Below are 22,830 nucleotides of genomic sequence, written 5' to 3'. Positions count from 1 at the left end.
CAAATGCCTTAGCCTGGCCTTCAAGGCGTTTCACCACCCCAACTCCAGCCCCTTCCCCTGGCATCACCTCCACCTTTTGCACCCCAGGCAGCCAGTCTGCTCTCCCACAGTTCTCCAGACACTCCTGACAATGTTCTCGTGCTCTCTGCCAAGGTTCCCAGTCTTCACTTGTTAAACACTTTGTGGTGGCTGGAGGCTCAGCTCAGTTCCCATCTGAGGAGCTTTCCCGGGGGTCCAAGACAGAACCGATCTTTTCCCTTCTCTGCTCCCACAGAGCTTTGCACATCGTTACCCATCTTGCCAGCTACTGTGTAAACTCTTCCAGAGCATGACCCATCCTCATTCACCTCTGTAGCTCCAGGGCTGAGGGTTGTGTCTGGCATATAGAAGGTGCTTAATTAAAGCTTTTGATGACTCTCTCCCACCCCCTTCCCTGCTGCACTTCCCAGTTCAGCGCAGGCACCACTACCATCCAACTGATTGTTATTTGTTAAGGAATTTTTCTGTTGAGCAAGTTAGTGCTGGACACATGATTGAAGGTTTGTTTAATCTTAAAAAAATTAATTAGTTCTTAAAGAGTTTAACATAGTGTGTGCCAATGACAATTCTCTATTTTTGATCAGACTATCTTATCTAAAGCAAGCATTCTACTTAGAAACTTTTTGGAGTTTACTTTTATTTTTAAAAGTAATTCAACTGAATGTTATCAAATGTTGAGGTCTGTAATTCAGATTTTGCTAATTAAGATCAAGCTTTTCCTAGTCCATATAATTAGAGAAGAATCCTTGCTGGCTGTCTGGCCAATCTCAGTGAGGCACCGTAAATGACCGGGCTGCATTTTGTAAGCTCACTGGTGCCAGAATGACCAGTTGCATCAGAATCTCCTAGAATGTGGGTTAAATACAGATTCCCAGGCCTCACCCTAGCTCTAATGACACTGAGAACATGATGGGGCCTGGAAATCAGTATTTTAACAAGTGATCCAAATAGACAGTGAGACGGAGAACCATAGATTCGGATCTGTGCTGTCCAGTAGTGACATGTGGCTATTGAGCACTTGAAATGTAGTCAGTCCAAAGTGAGGTGTGCTGCACGTGTGAAATGTACCCTGACCGTCAGGCTTGGTACCCTCAAAAAGGAAATACCTCATTAATATTTGTTAAATACTGGAGACATGTTTAAACCACACTATTTGGGATATACTGAGTTAAATTATTAATTTCACTTGTTTCTTCTTAATCTTTTAACATGGCTGCTAGAACACATTAGATTACAAGTGCGGCTTACCTCGCATCCTTGTGGGGCAGCGCTGGTCTGGGTGGACGCACTGAGAACACGGTGCTCGTCTCCTGGTACATTTCCGACAGTTGGTATTCATTGTCTATTGGATGAATGAGGCTGATCGCTAACACATGGCTTCCGCTTACCTTCTGTGGGACCTCAGACAGGCTGCTTCGCTTCCCTGGCCTCAGTTTTCTCATCTGTGAAAGAAGCAGAGTAACTGAAGTGCTACAATCTGCTTCCAGTTAGATCTTGTCAGTCATCTGGAGACAGGATCTCAGTCCTCCACTTGCAGGGACTGCGGAGCATAGCGCAGCGAGGGCAGGAGGTGATGGTGTCCCCGGCTCACTGAGTGGGGAGGTCGGCAGCCTCTCTGGGAACCCTCTGTAACTTCATCTTCCGTTGCAGTCCTCCCCAGATCTCCTCGGGGCTTCAGTTAGAACCAGGAACAGTCCTGCCGCAGAGCCCATCTTTCTCACAGCTGTCCCCACATAACTTCTGGAATTTATTATTCACTTTTCTCCCATCACACATAATTTATGACTCAACTCTAGAAATATCAGATTAAACATCAATGGGTTTTTTTTTTCCCTCCTACATTTGCTTTAAAAATTATGTATTCATGAGGCAGTATGGTAGTCATAAGGGCAATTTCCCAAGTCAGATCATCTGGGTTCAAATCCTGCCCCCTACATCTTTCTAGTTATGTAACTCTGGGCAGAGTACCTCAATTTCCTCATCTGTAAAATGGGGATAATGCTAATAATGAACTCATGTAAGATGGAGAGGGTTACATGAAAATAGGATATGCAAAGTAATTAGCATGGTAATATATTATTATACATAACTGATTATATATCATAATTCATACATTTATGATTATGCTACTGATTGCATTTTCAAAACCTTTATTCCATACCCACTCTATGCCAGACATTACTGGGATAGTACCCAGTATCCTAGAGAAGGAAAGTTTTCCCCCATTGTGGCAGCTTTTAGGGAAAATAGCAGAGAGAAAAGATGAAGGGTCTAAGCAGCCGTAGATTCAGGAAGGAGAGGCCATACAAGCTGGCCAGGCACAATATACACACCACCGACAATAATAACACTACCGAACACCTGCCACAGACCAGTCCCGTTACACATTCGCTACATGCACAGTCTCATTTCATCTTTATAACTACTTCCTTCGACACGGATGGAGAATCTGAGTCTCAAAGGCTGAGTCCAAGGTTGACCCACTACCGAGTGGCCGAGCTGAATCCAAACTCGTCCCTTCTGTCCACAAGGCCTCTGCTGCTTCTACCACCTCCACTTCTCTCTGTTAAAGTGCTGGGATCATTCCTTTCGATGTGTTTGAGAATCTTCTGTTCCTATAATAAGATATTTTCTTCCCCCACATTACTGAAGACCAGGCAAAAACAAATCACTGAGGTTAAAGCCAGAAGACCCCCCTCTTTCTGAGAAGTGCACCTCTCGGGCATGCTGCCTGGGTGGGCTGTCCATGTCGCATGCAGTGTGTAGGATGGTTAGGGGTGGGGTGGTTGGCTGGGCTGCCTCGGTTTGTGGAGCTCCCTGTCACGCAGGAGTCTAGCAGAGGCTAAAGGTGCAGAGGTCAGGAATGTTCAGCACTGAGATCAGCAAGGTCCCTCCAGGTGAGACTTTGAGATGGGAAGTCAAGATGGGGCAGGGAACTAGACAGGAAGCTGGGACCTTGATCACCCCCTGGCCGTTCAGCACATTCTGTCCTAGTGGGACTGGGCAGGGAAGGAGGAATCTGGTGCCCACTTGGGGCTGGAACGTGGCAGGGGCTGAACCCTGGCCACAGACTGTCCTACATACCCCTCCCCAGTCATGGCCACACTGTTTCTCCTGGGGTTGGGGTCAGGGTAGACTCAGCATGCACTCACTCATGGGAGCCAGGCTGGGCCAGGGCAGCCAGGACTCACAGGTGCACATACCTGCCAAGGTCACCTTGGATTCTAAAAGTCCATCTTCTACTCATTTGACAAACAGGCTGAGAATTCTTCTCTCTTCCATTTTCAGAGATCCCTGGAGAGAGTTTCTCTACCTTGGGTAAGTCATGATAGTGTCTCATTCACCTTGCCCTCTTACAGGCTGTCTGTGACCCACTTCAAAGACACCCTCAGGCCAACACATCCTAGGCGCTCAGTAAATAATAACTGCTAACAGTTGCTGAGTGCACTCTGTGACAGACACTGTTCTAGGTCATGCACTGTGCAGCTTCATTGAATCCACCCAGCAATTCTGTGAGAGTCCACAATAGCCCTAATTTATAGATGTGGAAGCTGAGGCACAGAGAGGTTGAATCCTTTGCCCAAAATTGCACAGCTCGCCAGGTCAGAACCCCAGATGGCCCTGAACCTGTGTTCTGAATATAGACACAAAGATACATTGGAGGACGGGGCCCGGGGGACTCCTCAGGGTCCACCAGGAAGCTTCAGGAAAGGCTCAGACAGTCATGCGTCCCAGGAGGTTGAACGACCTCCAGCCCGCTGCGGCAGATCATCTCTCTTCCCTGCTCCCTCAGCTCCTTCCCAGATTCTGTCCTGCCTCATCAGTGTCTTAAAGCCCACTGGAAACATTTGCTCATCCCCCGCTGTTCGTCTTGGCTGGTGTTGGCTCAGACGGTACAGTTTGGACATGTCTCCAAGGGCGGACAGCAGGGCGGCAAGAGTCGATAATGGATTCCAGCAGGTTGGACACCGTTCAGGTCTCATGTGAGGCTGGTGTCCGCGTCCTCCTCGAGTACTAGCAGCTGCTGGGTGCGGCTTCCCGGGAGGGGCTTGGGTCCCAGGGTGCGAGGGGCTGGGGGGCTCAGCAGGTGGGTGGTCACGGCTGAACTCCTGGCCGCTCAGGCTCCCCAGCATCTTCCCTTGTCATCGTGCCCTCCCAGGCCTGCTGGTTCTTGGAAACTCACACGGGCATGACTGTCTTTTTGCTCCCCGCTGCATCTGCTGCAATAGTGTCAGCCCACAGTAGGTGCACAACAGGGTATTTGTTGGTGTTTGTTGAATGAGCATTGGTAGTTCCTGTCTGTAGTCTTGCTTGGCTGACACACGGGTCCCCTGGGCTCCAGACTTGCCTTCCTGTCTGCTTCTTGGATGTCTTCATTGGACGCTGCCAACTTAACATGCCAGAGAGTGAGGCAAGCACTCCGCTCACCTCTCCCACCTCAGCAGATGGCAGCCCTTCCTTCCAGCAGCTCAGAGCAGAATCCTCAGAACCCACGTGGACACGCTCTTTTTCCATGCCTCGTGTTCAGCCCATGCACGATTCCTCTCAGCTCTGCCTTCAAAACAAACCAAGAACGCGACGGCTTCTCCCCACCCCCACTGCTGCCTCCTTCCTGCAGTCTCGCCTGGATTATCCCAGCTTCCACCCCTTTTCCCAGCAAAGAACATTCCAAGGCTAAGCCAGAGCTGTTCTAGAACGTAGATTGTTTCATGTCAGTCCTGCACTCACGCCTCCACCTCACAGTGAAGGCCCGGGTCCTCCCCATGGCCTGTGAGGCCTGGTGCTCACCAGCCCTTCCAGGCTGACTGCTTCTTCCAACACACTGGGCACACACCAGACGCACGCCAGGCACACGCCCGACCTGGCTTTTGTCTTGCTTTCCCAGATACACTTGTGGTTAGCTTCCTCACTTCCCTTTGGGCCCCTGCTTAGTAATCACTTTTGATGCTTTGAGGATTAGTGAGTTAACATGTGAAAAGCATTTAAAACTGTGTGGTAGCTTTTGTTGCATTCTCATTAGGGACTCTTGGGGCCTAATTCATAGCAGACGGTCAGGTTGGCCAATGGGCCACATGTCCAGGGCCTGGCTTGACGCCTGGCACCAAATGGGAACTCCAGCATCTGTTGAACTGAAAATGCAGAGTGAGGCCGTGCACCCCGCCTCTGCCCCCCGCCTAGTGTAGGCCATGAGAACTTAACAGTTTGAGAAAATGCTGGGAGCCCATCATTTCTGTGTCTTGTGGAGGCAGCGTTTCCTGCCTGCGCCCACTGGCCCACCAGCCTGGGGAGCTACCCCTGCCTGGCTCACTTTACTCAGGCCTGACCCTTCCTAGCTCCAAGCTCAGGGACATTGAGGAAAGCCAGAGACGAGGCCTTCTGGCAGGAATCGGACTCCTGACCAGGCTGACGGGGTGGCTGAGGGTGGGGAGAGGGAGCAGGTGACAAGGTGGAGGCAGCCTCCCCTGCAGAGATGACCCCTTGTACTGGGCTCTGCCACCCTCACCTTTGGCTCCCAGGTTCTGCCCAGGCCTTCCGGAAATTGCTGCTGGTCAGAGGAGGTTGGGACCATGGGCCTCGGCTGTCACAGCTTCTGGCTTTTCTTTCTCAGCCGCCCCGGGGAAGCTTTTGCCCCGAAGTCTGAAGATGAAGGTTGTGGCCCGAGTCTCTTGGTCTCTTTCTAGGGCAGAAGAGCCTTGTTAATCTGCTCTGTTTGGAGTAGCTCATAATTTGAAGCAGCTGCTGTCCCCAAGCAAAACCACTCTGTGGGTGTCCCAGCCTTTCAGAGGTCTCCCCTGGTTGATTCGACCTTGGCTGTTAGACCCTGAGACTCAGAGGGAAATGGAAGGTGGTCGTTTCTGCCTCCCTGGGCCCCCTTAGCCTCTAGGACCATCCCCAGCCGCACGCAGAGCTGCGCACCCAGCTTTAACCTCAGGGCACTTGATCGGGGGTAGTCAGTGCCTGGGTTTCTGTCTGTTTATGCCCCAGTATGTTGAAAAACAAAAAGCATGGAAGGTACTCGTGGATAAAACTGCTCTGTGAAACTTCCCTCCTCCTCAGCAGGGATGACCCAGATGTTTGTCAGAGAGGCATCTCGGCTGCTGATTAACCACACACCCTTGATAGACAAAATAGAGCAGTGCTCTGTCCCTGCGAAGCTTGCTTTGGAAGGATCCTGGTTTGGGTCATCTGGTTTGTGCAATGTTGTTATTTTGTGAATGGGAACATCATGGCCTGGTAGGTCTGGAGTCAGGGAGACCCAGGTTTCAGCTCTAAATCCATCGCTTACTCACTGCATTTATTTCACCCCTCTGGGCCTTCATTTTATCATCTCAGATTCGGGAGTGATGATATACACCTTGCAGAATGTCTGTGAGTACGAGGGACCGTGTATGTACAGAGCCCAGCACATAGGTGCTCAGTAAATGGGAGCTGTTATTCATTGACCCAGGCAACTGCTGTTTATTGAGTGCCAGCTGTGTACTTGATGGGGAATAACAGTGGCAAAAATCCCTGCCCCTGTGGAGTTAACATTCTAGATGGGGAGCCAGACAATAACCAGATAAACAAGTCAAATAGGTAAGTCAGGAGGGAAGGTCGCAGTTTAAACAGTGTGGACCGGGGGAAGGCTTGCCGAATAGGCGGCATTTCAGCAAGAACCTAAGGCTGAGAGGGGGCTGGCCACGCAGACACCCCTGGAGAAGCAATGCCGGCCTCGAAGGGGAGGCTCACCCGCCGTCTCTGCTGCTTTTGACATGAGCTGTCCAAAACATGGTCTCTGAGCCCCATTGCCTGGCCTCTGCCCCTTCATTTCTGAGCCTATTGACCCACTGAATCACCCTCTGCAAGATCAACTGTGTCTTTAGGGAGTTTGTCTTAATAATGGAATTAATCAGACTGAATGTTATTTTGAAATGTTCCAGGGAAAGAAAGAATATGTGCCACTGTAGGGCTTCCAGATTTGAATGTGGAGTACTTGGGGCAACGTGTAACTGAAAAGGAAGAGGAGAGCGGGGCTGGGGAGGGAGGGACAGAGTCACTGCCTGTGTCTGAACTGAGTTCAGTTTCTAACCTCTGACGATGGAGACTGGAGACAAAATACAGGATAGTCCTTCTCCCCTGCCTCTTGTGATGCCAGCTCCTTCTCATCATTCAAATCTCAGTGCCAATGTCACCTCCTCCGGGAAGTCCTCCCTGACCAGCCCCACAGAATTACCTTCATAAACCTTGTCACCACCTGAAACTATCAAGTGTTTTTAGGTTTGTGGTTTATTATCTTCTTTAGAATGAAAGTGCCAGGAGGGCAAAAAACTTGTTTCCCTAGAACCTAGACAAGTAGTTGGCATGTAGTAACTGCTCTATGTTTATTTGGTAAATGGGTGAATAAAATCACTACATAGAGCTAGGGGAGGAGTCACTATAGACCAGTGTTTTCAGACTGCAGGTTATGTCCCATTAGTGGGTTGTGACAGCACTTTAGCTGACATTTTAAAAATTGAAATAGAGAAGAATTTAAAATACCAGCACATTACATGTGGTAAGGGTAAGTTTTGTTTTAAGAAACATATATACATACATACATGCTATCTATATGGAATGACATACTTTATTTCTCACTGTGGAGTAGTCAGAAGAGTTTGAAACTCAACAGTGAATTCTAAGTTTTCTCAGGCTTGATCTTCAAAAGGAACATTCTTCTCTCAGAGACTGTAAGCCTAGTCACATAAAGTTTACATTCTGGGGCCCCAAAGTAGAACTTTAAGAAAAGATTCCTTTGTTTCCTATTAACTGAAAAAAATGAATAACTTTCTACTGTAGAGGGGACCCAATCTCCTAAGTCTCTCCCAACACACATGGGGTTAAATTTACACACTCACTCACACATATACACAATCATAGATACATAGCCACCAACACACAAGCACGCAGACACGTGCTCACACACGTGCACACAGACACGTACACTCTGTGCACACACAGACATGAACACAGTAATAGTCACAAATACACATCTATACGTACAAACACACGTACACACAGACACATCCACAGATATAGACAAACATTCATGTATACACAGACACAGAAGCAACACAGACACAGTTACAGACATGCACATGCACACACATACACACTTATATCCACACAAGAACATCCCTGTTCCGTGGAGACTCCCAGGCCATTTTCAGATGGGCACCCAGGCAGGGGCGCCTGCAAAGCCCAGCCTGTCCCTGACCAGTGTCCGTGGGTGGCTGGACTGGGCGATTCCCTAGGCTTTGAAGGTGGGCAGACTTGTCTTCCAACTTCTGCTTACTGTCTGGGCAACTTCGGTCAGGTTCCTCCGTCTCACGGAGCCTGATCACCTTGGGCAGGATCCCTGAGAGGAACTAAGATCTGTAGGAGGAGCGTGGGCACAGGGGCTGACAAAGCTTGTCACAGGCTCCCCCTGCCTCCCAAAGCTGTATCTGCCCTCTCAGAGCCTGCACCACCCTGTGCTGTCCTCTGGGGCCACTCGGAAGCCAGGCTGGGCTGTCCCTAGAAAACTACTCTCTCTGCCAGTTAAAGATCTCCCTTTGAAATGACATCTGTAATTTCTTGTATGGCTCTCCCCTTACTTCTGTGTGATAAGGATCAGCTCCCCACCTGCAGAAGGCTCTGGTATAAGGATCCCATGATGCCTGAATTGGGGCCCCCTGCGGTCTCCCTGGGGTACAGTCGAAAAGACTGTGTCATTTTCACTTTCATGGTTTCATGGCCTCTGGCCATAGGGAAGAACATGCCAAGAGTCGTGAATGTAGGGAGAGACAGGTCACCAGGATGGAGTGAAGGCAGCAATCATGGTCCAGGGACAAGGCACATCCAAATAGAACAGCCCGGATGGGGAGAAACAGCACATCCCAGGTACATTTTCTGCTCTACATTTTGCCTCCAGAACACCACAAAGCCACAGATGTCAGTGACAAAGAAACTGAAAAACAAAGACATGCATTAAACGTAACCAGAAGGCAGCAGTTTGTCTTCTGCCTGGCGCTGCCTCCTGGCCCTCCCAAGCTGGCGTCCACATGGGGGACCCGTGAGCTGTTCTGCCCACTGACCTGCCACACACACCCCCCTCAACAGCTCCATGGCCACCTCTCTCTCCTCTGCTTCCTTCCATCGTCAGCCAGAGCACATGGGTGTTTACTGAGGCTCTGATACGTGCCCGGCACACGCCAGGCGCCTTTGGGGTCAGGAAAGTGAAGGAGCCAGTCCCCGCCCTCCCGGAGGTTTTCGTCTGGTGAGGGGACAGATGTTACCTGAATCATGACGCACCCACTGCCCAGGAGACTGGTTTCTCTGCCAGCTCAGGGTAGGGTCTGGGAGGTGGCGTGAATTGGTTCAAATGAAGTGGTTAACTGGTGACATCCCATTTACTCCTTACCACCTCCCTCTGAGGGAGGGGTTCCAGCGGCCTGCCAAGGAACCCAAGTCTAGAAAGAGGTAGGGCTGGGATATCTGGTCAACACGTGTGGTCCTTTCACTTAGAACCAGTCACAGAGAACCACGTCCTGTGCAATTCCATTTCCATGAAATGTCCAGAATAGGCCCATCTGTAGAGACAAAGTAGACCAATGATTGCTTAGGGCGGGCGGACAGGGGGAGATAGCTAAGGGGAGGGCTGGTAGGTACGGGCTTGCTTTCTGAGGTGATGAAAATGTCCTAAAATTAATTGTGACGATGGATGTTCAACTCTGAATACTGACGACCACTGAGAGGGATGCTTTAACATTGTATGGCATGCGGATTTTATCTCAAAAAGCGGTTTTTAGATTTTTCTTTTAAAGTCGAGCCCTCTTCTCCTCGGCTCAGCTGGCCTGTCCCTGCAGCTGGGGAACAGCTGGCTCAGGTTCTGCTGTCTCTCTGCCTCAGGCTTTTAAGTGAGGAGAGCGGGGGAGCGGAGGAGACGCAAGACGATTCTTACACGAGTGATGCTGTCTCGAGTTGGCCTTGGCTCTAGACCCGGCAGCGGCTTCCAGCGGGCTCCTTCTTGTGTGGGTTCTTTGGAGACTTCTCAGTCCCCGAGGATCTACCACCTTCATTTTCCTTAAAGAGGCTCTATCCCAGCTTGTTGCTTCCACCTTGTTCCTCAGCCCCTGCTGAGGACCTTGCATCCCACAGTTACCCTGCGGTTAGCCCAGGGATGAGCCTGGTGGGCCCTCCCTGAGCAAGGCCCTCATCTGGTCCCTGGGGAGCCACATCCATCCCTTCCCTGATGAAGCCCCGAGAGGCAGCTGCTGTCCAGTTCAGCCAGCGTTCTTATTTGTTGTCAAAGCTGCTAAGAAGTCGATATGGCCCCTCACATGATGGGAGACCCATCTATTAAATTCTTCAGTGATTTCAAAGCCCCCCTGCCCCCACCACCCGCCATCAATTTAAGATAAAGGGGAACCTCCCAGCCCTCTCACTTGGGTGTGTGGGTAGGTGGGATTTGTGGCTCTTCAACAGCTCTGTACAGTAAACCACTCTAAAATTTCTTCCCATCTCTTAAAACTCAACGCTTTTGTGTTGATGTGGGCAATTCTGGGTGGGACTGTGGGTCGGGGTTAAGAGTTGGGCCACTCAGTTCCTAGTACTCACTTTGCAAAGTCCACCTGTAGTCCAGTACCTGCTTTGAATCGAGCCATCTCGTGTATAATGTAGCTTTGCACTTCATCGGAAACTTCCATTTTAATAGCCTGATCTAATTATAAAATATTTGTCAGGGAGGGAGAACATGTTCTCACATCTTCCCCGGAGCGGCTGTGGCTTGTTCAGTAAAACCGAATAGATGCCAAGATGGGCTTGTCCACTGAATACATTTCCTGAGATGCCCCATACATGCTTTCTAAAGATGTCCTTTTTCAAACGGTGCCTGCAGTTTCCAGATGGATTTGATTTTTTCACTCATTTATGGATGAGTTTCCTCTTGTAGGAGGTCCCAGTGTTTTCTTGTCCCACCGACACACCACTTGAATAGGTTATATACTCAAATAAATAACAAACACCTTTTTTAAAAAAAAAGAAAAGAAAGTCGATGTTCCAGAATTACACTGGAGTTTTGACCTGTTTGTTGGCACATTTATCCTGAAGTGTCTAGCAGGGATGTTACAAGAAGATGGTAGAAAATAGCATTAGAAATTACCCCCCCCCTTTCCTTCCTCTGTGAATAAACAGGCAGGCTTATGTTTTTTTGTTTTTTTCAGAGTTTTTTGTTGTTGTTGTTGTTCTTTTAATGCCCTTAGTGTTGCTTTTACAGTTGATCTTGGGAAGGACCCAAAGACAACATCAGCCAGTTTATAACTGAATCCAAATTGAGGGGAGGGTGTCAGCAATGGGAAGTGAGTTTATTCTCCTCTCAGCCATGTGCAGGGTCATTTTTCAAGCACTGCTGCAGGGTGAATTACAAGAGGCTTCAGAGGGCAAAGTCGAGCTGGCAGCCAGGCTCTTTGAAGATGAGGGATGCTTTCGGAAACAACTTTGAAGGGAAATAACTAAAACACAGAACCTTGATGGAGACCTTGCATCGCTTGATTCCGAGTTTACCTCAGGCTCAGGATCTTACTGGTTTGCCCTGTTTCTCTCCAACAAGAAAAAATGTGAAGCCACAGCGGATGGAAAAATCCTCCTCAAAGCTTCAGTGTGGCCCCCTTGGTGCTTTCTCTGACCCCAAAGAATTATCTTTATGGGAGGTATGGGAGTGTTGGCAGCAGGCAGAGGCACGAAAGGAGTATCTCAGGAAGAGCTGAGTCTCACTGGAGATGTGGTGATTGGGTCTGAGCATAAATTAGGATTGGGCTGAGTTGGGCCAGGAATGAGCTGTCAGGATGGAAAAGTTGCCCTGAGAGTGTCTGTTTATCAAGCACTCCGCTGTGTATAAGGCACTGCGTGAGCGTTTTATACAAATAGTGTCATTTGGTTTCTATGAGGTCAGTACTGTTATTACTCTCATTTTACACCCGTGGAAACTGAGGCACAGAGAAGCCCACCTTCCCCCATGGTCCACAACCAGCTGAGAGGTAAAATCAGGATTTGGAGTCTGCCTTCAGAGCCCGTCTTTCACCCCTCATCCTCCCTGATGAAGTAAGAGGCAAAAGAAACAGAGGATACCTTTTGATTGTGTGTTTGCTGTGTGTCTGATAGAAAGCTCCTCACAGCAACCTCATCTCTTAGCTCCCTCTTCAGGGATGAGGAAATTAGGACCCAGAGAGTTTAGGTAACATGTCTAAGGTCACACAGATGGAAGGTAGTAGAGCTGATATAAAAATCCAGGCCTGTCTGGTTCCAAAGCCCACACAGCCATCTTCTCCCAGAGCCGCTGAGCTCTGGAGAGCTGCGGGAAAGCATCTGGTATGAAGACCACTGGGCAAATCTACATTGATCCGCTGTTAACCCTCAGAACTACCGACCCAGAGGAATCCCAGTTTGCCAGAGCCTGGCTCCCTCCACAGTCCCTCTGACAACACTGCATGGACATTCTTAAAGCTGACGTCATTAGGCTTTAAGCCTCCCTGCTCTCACCAGCACAAACGGCCCTTTCTCCGTGGCTGAATGGATGAGGGCCGTTCCTCCCAGTTTACGAGGGTGATGCCAATCTGAGCTCTGAGCAACGTGGCTGGGTACTTCTTGTCGACCATGGGGGCAGGGGGCTTATTATTTTAGGGGACAGTCTTCTATTGTTTTGTGCAAGCAGGCCCTTACTCCCAGCCTCCCACTGTTGGACCCCAAGGTAAGTAAGAAAGTGCGCTTGATAAAGGACCCCAGCCCGTAATTCTCGTAGCTGGGCGGTGAGGACCCAGAGAGAATGTGCTCTTGTGGTTCTCCTGGTGGCCAAGGAGCACAAATTGTGCCTTGTCAACCAGCCTGGCCATGCTGTTCTGGGAGCTCAGCCTCTGCAGACACAGGTCAGGCTGCGTTTACCTCCACCTCAGGCCCCCTCAGAACTCCAGGAGTTATTCGAGCACGTGGCTAAGTCGCATTCATTCTGCTTGGGCACGTGACATGGCCTGACTTTCCAGTACTCTTTAGTAAAGACCAGTGGGTGCGTGTGTGTCTGTGTGACAGAGCCCTCCCCGACAGGAATCGGCCGGGCTAGCACAGCAGCCTATGAGTGCGTCCTCTGAAAGGCGGCTGCTTACCTGCCTTTGACCGCTCTTGAGTGCTGTAGGTACATCTCCCAAACCTAGGTGGGAGCCACCTCCTCCAAGTATGCCTAGCCAGATGCAAGGAGACTGTTCCCCTCACCCCTGCGTAAAGATGAAAGAGAGCAACCCACACTCTGAAGTTTACTCTGCAAGGGTGTCTAACGGCAAGTAGAGGGCATGTGACAAGAGGGGATGCCTGGCTCTGTGACTTCCTCCCTGGGGAGCCCTGTGGATGACTCACATCCTCTAGACCACGTCTCTGTCGCACGTGGCTGATTCCCTGAAGTCTGATCCCAGTGGGATTTTGTTTCCTGTTCAAGGCCTCTTTTTCCCAGCACCCCTTGATGCCGCAGCTTCTGGGTCTCTCATCGTGGGATTGCTAAGAGGTTTCCTCCACGCCCACGCCTGTGCAGAGCCCACCCTGAGAACCTAGGAGCCATGGGCATGGCTGGAGGGTACACATATCGGTTGCATTTTTGCCAGCCCGCCCTAAGTGGGCCCTTTGTGGTCCTTCAGGCAGCGGGTTCTCCTTGTAGTCAGGATGCTGTGATGTTTGGGGAAGCTGGGCAAAAAGAGCTGTTTCTAAGTCTCCCCAACCCGTCATGTGCTATCAAGGTGCCTTGTGGGTAGCTCCGTGACCCCTTGTCTCCCCCCAAAAATGTCTTGGAACATTGTGATTTGTCCAACCCAAGTCCAGTAACATGAGGCTGTGCACACACACTGATGTTTCTGTACATTCTGGGAGGTCAAAGCACATGAAGAAGGAGCACAGAGGGGGACCCCTCAGGGGAAGCCCCATCCCTGTGAGCAAACTGACCCCAATCCCTTTTCGGAGGACTTCCTGCTCCTTCTCCCCAAATGCAGGGGATGAGCAGATGGGGGCGCCGGGGGAGAGGCCCCAGCCTGCGAGGTTGTGGAGCTGAGTGCAAAGCCTCATCTGCTCCCAGAGAACCCTGGGTGGGCCTCAGGCAGTTTCACCCTCTGCACACTGGGGTTGTCTTCCCTGCCTCTGTTCGCTATCCGAGCTGGGCTGAGGCTTGAGGGACCTTAAGGGATGGATGGTAAAGAGCATGAAAATATACGAGATGCTTGATAAATGTCAGGAATCGGGTTTGCTTCGATGATGGTGGTGACAATGGTGATGGGCTCTGCCGGACACAGTGCTGTTTGACCTTTGACCCTGGCACAGCATCCAAAGGCTCCTCTTCCAAGTGAGCTTTGATGGCAATGGGAAACGCTACATAGCAACAGTTTGTATGACTGTATAGGGTAGCATGTAGTTGAGAGACAGCATAGAACAGTATCAGAAGACTGCCTGGGTTCCAAATCTGACTCCACTACCACCCAGCTCTGAGACCTTGGGCACATCACTCAGACTCTCTGTGCCTGAGTTTCTTTATCCCTACAAGAGCAGTACTTCCATCATAGAGTCCTCGGTTTCAGAGACCATAGGCTGGAACTGGAGACCTAGTGTTCAAATCCAGACCCGGTGCAAACTCAGAGTCTCTGACCTGGAGGCAGGGCTGTGGGAAGAGCCAGTCTTGAGTCTTGGGTGCAAATCCTACTGAGACCCTTGACTTGCCAGGAGTCCGTGGGCAAGTTCTGGCCCATCTAGGAGACTTGGAGTTCTCATTTGTAAAATACAGTACAGGTCACTTCTCAGAGCCACTGTGCAGGATAAAATAAGACTCTGTGTGACATAAACACAGCTCCCACTGAGTCTGTGGTCATTAGGTGCCAGCCACCCAGCAAAACACTTCATATTGTCTCACTTAATCCTCCCTGACCCCCATCAGGCAGGTATTATTATTGTTCCTTACTTTATGGGTGTGGAAGCTCAGATCTGCGAGGTTAAGGAACAGGGTGTTGGAGGTGCAAGTTGAGGGATGCTGCAGCCTCCGTGCACCGCAGCCCCTCCCCACTCTCACTTGGCTCCTGTGCCCCCCCCCCCCAGTGTGAAGCCTTGCCATCTCGTGGAGCCCACCACTTGGGGAATATTGCGCAGGGATGAATGGGTCTGGGGTGGCAGGCTGTTGCTGGAATAAATGAGCTCGTGTGTCACGCCTGTCTCTCACTGAGTGAGCATCAGCCTATGAATTCTCGATGAGCTTACCCAACGGACGGCAATATTGGATCAGCCTTTCAATGGATAGCCTTGTGCTCACTGACAATGAGCAGTCAATAAAGGACTGTTGACTGTCGGCTCGCTTACCCTGCTCGGGCTCAGGCGTGGGGTCCCTGCCAAGCCTGGAGAAAGGTGCAGCCCCAGCCCCAGGCTCCAGTGGATCTGGTGGTGCTTAATTCGCACAGGGGGTGCCAAGGACTCTGTGACCCTATTTAGCATTTACTTTCACACCTGCCTTCTCAAAATCAGCCCCCAGAGCCAGCATCACAGACACCTGCTCTAAATGGGGGCTCATCCTTGTCCAGGCCAGAGGAACACCTTGGGGGTCACAGTCACACCTACATCCCCTCTGGGACTATCCCCATTCCCTGTTGTTTTAGACGCAACCTCGAATACTGTATAAAACTGCCTGGACCCCAGAGCTGGCCCGCCACCGCCCAGCTCTGTGACTGTGGGCCTATCACTCAAACGCTCTGTGCCTCAGTTCCCTCATCTGTAAAATGGGGGTGATAACCAGTGCCCCAGTACCTCCTTCAGGAGTGCTTGTGAAGGAGTTCAAATCTGGAAAGGGCTGGCCCCGGGCCGTGCACATAGAGCGCACCATAAAAGTGTTCATGAGCTTCCTCCATAAATACCTGCTCAAGATCAGTGTCCGCTGTTGTCTCTGAGCTCCGTGAGGGCGGGGTGGCTGTCTGTCCTGGTCACTGCTGTGTCCCCAGTACCTCGTGCCCGGTCTGACCTATGGCAAGTTCTCAGAAAGTACCTGCTACAAGGGTGAGTGAGTAAATTACTGCTCCCAACTTGATGGGTGTGGAATGGGAAGAGCTGCTGCCGAGCCCTTTAGAAGTTCTAAAGGCCGAGAAGGAAACATCTGGGGCTGCGTTAGTTTCCTATGGCTGCTATAACAAATTACTACGGATTTACATCTCACCATTCTGGAGGTCAGAAGTCTGATGTGGGTCTCACTTGGCTGAAGTCAAGGGGATTGTAGCTTCAAAGGACCCCCTGCATTCCTTGGCTCATGGCCCCTCCCATCTTCAGAGCCAGCAACACTGCTGAGTCTTTCTCACATCACATAACCTTGATACAGAGTCGATACTGACTCTTACCTCTTTCCCATTTAAGGGACCTTTGTGATGATACCGGACCTACCTGGATAATCCAGGATACCCTCCTTAAAGTCAGATGGTTAGCAACTTAAATCCATCTGCTGTCTCAGTTCCCTCCCCCTTTGCCAGGTAACGAAGCACTCACAGGCTTGGGGAGCAGCATGTGACCATCTGGGGGACTATTCTTCTGCCTACCACAGGGACTTCCACTTGTTTAGGAAGATGGGGAAGCTAAGGCAGAAACTCTCCATTTAACTGCCCCCAAACCATTTTTGGAGGGTCAGGGTCTTAGAACCAGCACCTCCTTCATGGTAGCTCTTCCTGAAATGCAGAACTCCAGACTATGCTGTGGTGATTCTCTAGAGCTAATGGTGGGTGCCAGTAAATCCAGCCTTAATAAAAGATAAGAGCCCAGAATCAGAATCAGGAAATGTTAAGTGGGCCCTTCCTATGGGCTAGCGTTAGCTGCACTCAGCAGCATTCCTGCTGTTCCAAGCCAGTCTGGGTTCACACTTACTCTGGGAAATGCACTCGACCAAGCACTGGATGCCCGTTCTCTCACTGCATTCTCATGACAGGCCCTTACTGTAGGTTCAGTTGTCACCCCCACTGGACAGATGAGGAAATCATGGCACAGAAGGGTTTAGTGACTTGCCCAAGGTCACACAGCCCATCAGTGGCAGAACTGGGACTTGAACACAGAGTTGGACTCGAGAACACTGCTCTCCCCTGGTTTGCTCTCCTGCTTCTCTGCCGTTCATGCACATTATCTCATTTCAGTTGTACATCTGCCAAATGAGGGCAGGGTTTCTTTTTAATCCCCATTGCTAAGATTAGGAAACCAAGTCCAAGAATGTGATTGCGTGGTCAGCCCAGCGATACCCAGCCGCTGAGTGAGTGCCCTGCTTGGACTCTTTCTCTGTGTCAAGCTGCCTCACCGTGTGTTACTGATGAGGAATTTAGAAAAATGACAAAACACTCCCCATGCCCCAGTCCCTTTCAGAAGTGCCGGCTGCTTTTAGTCCCGCCCCTCCTTCTCACAGGTAAGTAATCACTACTGTTAGAAAGATTGGCTGATGTCTCCCGCCTGCCACCCAGGACTTGCATTTAGCAGAAGAGCCTGAAAGGCAGACAAGGTCAGGATTGCTTTCCAGAGGCTATGGAAGAGGGACCAATTCCTAAACCATTTGCACTTTCACTCCAGGAAATGGGTGCCAGGCAAAGAAAGCTGTGAGCAGGTTGCTGCGTAGGAAGTGGCTTGGGCCTCCTCGTTCCTGGGGCTTCTGGAGGAAGTAGAGCCTGTAGGTCACCACTGGCCACCCCCCTCCCTGAGCATCTCCCAGTGCCGGCCACTCCTCTGGCCAGCTCATCCTCTATGCCACCTCCCCAGGTCTGCTGGCCACTCAGTAACTCTTTAACCTGAAGAACACTTAAAGGAAACGAGGAGTCTCAGCTAAAATGGGTGTTTATAACTTGAAAAGTGCTGCTGATATGCCTACCAGTCATTTGCCCTGAAGTAGGTATTAGCTAGAGCAGCATTTCTTGGAATTAAAAAAGAACTATGAATACACTGTTTGGCTGTATCTGCAGTCAGGGGCCTCCAATTAATGGCAGGAAGCCTATATTCCTGCTGGACTGCAGCCAGCATTGTGCATGTGCGTGTGCGTGTGCAAGGGAGAGAGAGGGGGAGAGAGAGGGGGAGGGGGAGAGAGAGAGAGAGAGAGAGAGAGAGAGAGAGAGAGAGAGAGAGAAAGGATGAGCTGGCCAGAGGAGTGGCCGGCACTGGGAGATGCTCAGGGAGGGGGGTGGCCAGTGGTGACCTACAGGCTCTACTTCCTCCAGAAGCCCCAGGAACGAGGAGGCCCAAGCCACTTCCTACGCAGCAACCTGCTCACAGCTTTCTTTGCCTGGCACCCATTTCCTGGAGTGAAAGTGCAAATGGTTTAGGAATTGGTCCCTCTTCCATAGCCTCTGGAAAGCAATCCTGACCTTGTCTGCCTTTCAGGCTCTTCTGCACTTTGGGGTCTGACACTGTTGTGGTTTTACAAACATGTTGCTTTTTGTGAAGTGAGTGAGCGGACTTTTCTGGTTCCATAAATACTGCTGGAGGCATCTGGGGCTCCAGGACACATGCTTCCTCCTGAAACACACCCCCAGCAAGCAGGTTGGCATTCAGAATATTGTGTCGGCTCCATTTCTTGAGGACCTGCTGTGTGCCGAGCATCTGCCCCACGTGGGGTCCAAGGCTCTGCTGCGTGGTGGGTAAACATGACCTTCCCCTTTTTATGACTAAAGAAGATGGAGCCGAGGAAGGGGCAGTGAGCCTGTCCACAGCTTCACAGTTGTGAGCGGCAGAGCCAGGATTTTTGATGTCAAACTAGGACAAGCACTTGACCCAAGTTTCTGGGGACTTGGGCAGTCATCACTGCCCTGTTTTTGAGGTGTTTGTCTTCGGTTCTGTGCCCACTGCCCTCCTGAGGGCTGTGACTCAGCCTCCCCTTCAAGATTCTTGTCCTGCAGGCCCCTCACTGGGCACGCCTGCCCCGCGTCTCCCCCCTCCAGCAGGGCGTGGGGGCCGGCCACACTCACCCCATTAGCTGGGCGAGCCTGCTCCGGGTCTCCCCAGGACCACGGCCATCTAACATCCATTTCCCCCAAAGATGAACTGTCACAGCTCCTCATTTCAGACAGTGTAAAATGCCACGGTCAGCGCCAAGACTGAACAAAGCCGACCGGTGCTTAGCCTCTGAGGGAGGAGAACACTGTGAACTCTCCATCGCCTTCCTTTTGATTTGCTATTCAATTAAGAAAGAAAAAAAATTGGAGAGGATCAGTGAGTAGAAATCTAATTTGAAAAAAACAGAACCAGTTCACACAAACAGGAAGTGTGGTGTGCTGTGAGCTGGTCGAATGCTGCTTCAGGGCTTTTTAAAATGACAGTGCATATTCTAGACCCTGTGTGCGTCTCTCCTGCCTCCCTTAATGCGCCGGCGTTCTTAGGTGTAGCTTTCTGGGGTCAGAGGAGCAGGGCTGAGCATAAGGGACGGGGTGGGAGTGACATCTCGTGCACCCTTTGCTCCTCCGGCCACTGTGGCTTCCCTGGTCTTATTGTCCATTTACTTCTGTTTTCCTTGGGAAATGTTTGCTTGCAAAGGAGATAAACCCACCTGATGCTGCTAAAACAAAAGGGGAGTTTACTGGAGGGGCAAGCCCTGGGGCAGGAAGGGTATTTGGGTTCGTGCCTGGCTCCCACTTCCATTCCCACCCCATCGGGCATCAAGGGGTCAAGGATTTGGCTGTGACTCCCCAGCGCGCGCTCTCTGGCCCTCGAGTCTCTGCCACTGCTGCTTTCTTGGTCTCTACCTCTCTCCCTCCCTCCTGCTCTCTCTCATATACAGACCATGTAGCCACCTTGAAATGGTGCCTTCAGCCTAGAGCCTTCATTTCCATTTCCACTGCCAGATCACCCTGTCCTTCTGGTCTTCAGTGCCGCATTCATGGGAAAGAGCATATGACTGATCCATGTCTCTCTCTGCCTCCGTTTCCATAAAGACAGGGATGTTAATAATACCCACGTCTAGAATTTCGGTGAGGGTGAAATGAGTTAGCGTTGCTTAACTCACTTAACTCTGTATAACTCTGTGCCTGGTACATAATTAGTGCTCAAAACGTGTGGCTATTTCTGCCGCCCTCTCTTGTTATTCAGTAGTCCTTGTAGAAGGAGTCATGTGATCAAAGATGTTTTCAAAACTACTTCAAAAAGAAAACAACTGGCATAGAAAAAGTTTGTTTCTCTTGAGGCACTAATATGAACACTTCATGACAAGTAAGCTCTTCGTAAGATATTTTTAATGTTCAAAGTCCTGCCACTGATACACATTTCATTTGATTCCCCTAGTATTTTGCAGTATTAGTTAAAGACTGTTCCATAAGGGAGGAAACTGAGGTATTGAAGTTAAGGTATTGCCGGAGGGTATGTGGTCTGCAAGTGACGGAGCCTCAATTCACATCTGGTCTCAACTCTGAATCCTGTGTGTTTTCAGCTTCATCAGAGGTGGAAGGTTTCATAATCCATCATATTTCTCTTTATACTTTGGCTGCTAGCAGCTCAAGCTAAGTGGACGCCCAGACTCAGCACTCCCCTAGCCATGGCTCTCAGTGTATTTCTTGTATTGTGATCAACTGCAGTACGCAGAAACAGTAGATCTGCTTTGTAAAACACAGCATTTGTGCTTTTACAGGTAGACAAATTATGCCCTCCCAAAGCATGAAAAGTGATGAGGGTAGATTTTACTTCTAGAATGTCATGATTTCTGTTTGTGAGAGAGGACAGGCTCTGGTGGATGCAGCCCGGACCTTCTGCCTGCCTACGATGTGGGCCTCTTTTCCAGCTTCCATGTCAGGGGTATTTGCCCATCTCTTTCTGGAGAAAAAGGGTCCCTTCCTCCTCCCCAGATTCTCTCTCTGCCTCTCTCTGATTTGGGGGCGGGAGAGGGGCTTTTCTCACAGGCCCTGGCAGTGGCACATGGTCAAAAGCTTGCTGAAACCTCTCTGAGGCTGCAGTGGGGACAGCATCTTTGTGGAGCTCTAAGCAGGGTCAGCCCCTTAAAGATTTGAAACTTGTCACCAGTAAACCAAAGTGCATTATGGGAAGGGTTGATGTGTGTCTGGGTGGAGTCTAATGGTTTTCTTGGTTTTTGTCTCCAGTTCTTGGTGGGGGGTGATGCTGGGGTGCTTGGTCAAACATCTCACACAAGATTCTGATTTCCTCCAGAGTTCCCCTTCCCCTAGACAAGAGCCAGACATACCTGGCCTGAGTCCCAACTCTGGTGCCATGCAACCTCCTGAGCCTCATTTTCCTGATCTGTAACATGAGGGTCGTGTTACCTCCCACAGGAGTTGGTGGTAACAGCCAGCGGTCTTAATGACACTGATAACAAGGACAGCAGACACTCAGAGAAGACTTTACCTACCATGTAAGAATACAAGCTAATGCTTATTAAGCGCTCACGATATCGCAAATGCATTAGTGAGCACTTTGTGTGTTTTCACACGTTAATATCTCACAATGGCTGGTGAGAAAAGAGAGGTTAAAATTTGCCCAGAGTCACACAGCAAGTACACAGCAGAGGTGAGACCCAGAGATGAATGGAAGGCTCAGACCACAGCATGCAGTGGGTTTCTTGGCCCTTCCCCAGGGACTGTGAGGCCAGTAGCCTGTCTCCCCTGTGGGGTCATGCTTGCTGGCAGGGCGGTCAGGGCCTCCCCTTGTTCCTCTTTCTCTGAGCCCCTTCCACCCTCCACTCATCATTTTCTTTCTCCTGTAAAAACCCAGCCTTGGCCTTAGCAGGCTGCATGAGGGGCTGGTTTTGCAGTTTCCTCCTAAGAGCACCTGCAGGGTTCTGGGGCCCCCAGATCCCCAGGAGGGACAGGGACACCCCACTGGTTCTGAAAGGGGCCTGAGAGCATCTGACCAGAGAAAACAACCAGAAGCAAGGGGCTTGTGTGACTCTCCCTTTTAATTTTCCTTATTTTGCCAAATCAGTCCTCTTCTTAATCTAGATGAATTCTGTCTCCCAAATCCCACTAACAGACTTCCCAACACACCCATCCAATGGGGCTTTGTCTTCTGAGCATCGCCTCAGTACCCCCACCTTCTGGAAAATAGCCACCTCTCACGAGCACTTGCTGTCTGCCAGGCATGGCTACTCGGGGGACCAACCTCACCCCCACCCTGGGGTACCGCCCTGTCAGCCCCATTCCTGATGGTGCAGACAAGGCACAGGGGCCAGACCGCGTGCAGCCTGGTGACCTCGCCACACAGTGGTCCATGGTTCCGCTCTGGGACTCCGCCTGCGATGCTCGCAGATGCCAAAGTCTTGCTCAGGCTGTGGCCGGCGGCCAAGTGGGAATTTACTCTTCTCCCTCCCCTGATGCTCACCCTCGGTAAATCACTCCCTGTTTTAGTGGTATTGTTAGAGCCAAAATAAAACCTCCCCGGAGGGCCCCATATATCTGCCTCTGGCTTACTGCTGGGACCTCTGGTCAGGAGAGAAGTGCCCCTAGGAGGTGGTGAGTCCTATCAAAGGGTGGGGGGTCCGAATTGGACTCTGGGGAGGGGGCTGCCTCAGTTGCCCTGCCCCCAGTGCCCTTGACTGTGGTGACCTTGGCCAGCCCTCCCTGGAAAGGGGCTCCATCCTGTCCCATTAGAGCCCAGAAGACTGAGTGTATCGGGGTGTTTTCTGCATCTCTTCCCAGAGAGAAAGGGCTAGATAAAGTGAACTCTGTTCAGCCTAGAAAAGGAAGGAAGTCCTGACGCAGGCACAGCATGGACGAGCCTCAGAGGTGTTGCGTTCGGGCAGTAAGCAGACACAAACACTGTCCGATTCCGCACATGAGG

At 50.7% G+C, this 22,830-nt stretch overlaps 1 protein-coding gene across 4 annotated transcripts in view; it reads left to right on the top strand.

Moving 5' to 3' along the window:
* The window catches only part of CHST11 (carbohydrate sulfotransferase 11), a 249,545-nt gene that overhangs the window by 190,438 nt on the left and 36,277 nt on the right, over window positions 1-22,830 (top strand). For 2 of the 4 annotated variants that reach the window (XM_032493452.1, XM_032493451.1), the window contains exon 3: window positions 3,328-3,357. The exons of the other annotated variants lie outside the window; for them this stretch is intronic. In XM_032493452.1, coding sequence (XP_032349343.1) covers window positions 3,328-3,357 — 30 coding nt within the window. The remainder of the gene's footprint in view (window positions 1-3,327; window positions 3,358-22,830) is intronic. 4 annotated transcript variants of the gene reach the window in all.

Source organism: Camelus ferus, chromosome 12, assembly GCF_009834535.1.
Source record: "Camelus ferus isolate YT-003-E chromosome 12, BCGSAC_Cfer_1.0, whole genome shotgun sequence".
NCBI classification, from domain to species: Eukaryota; Metazoa; Chordata; class Mammalia; order Artiodactyla; family Camelidae; genus Camelus; species Camelus ferus.
Note: the sequence above shows the minus strand (reverse complement) of the source record. Positions and strands in the feature narration are given on the sequence as shown.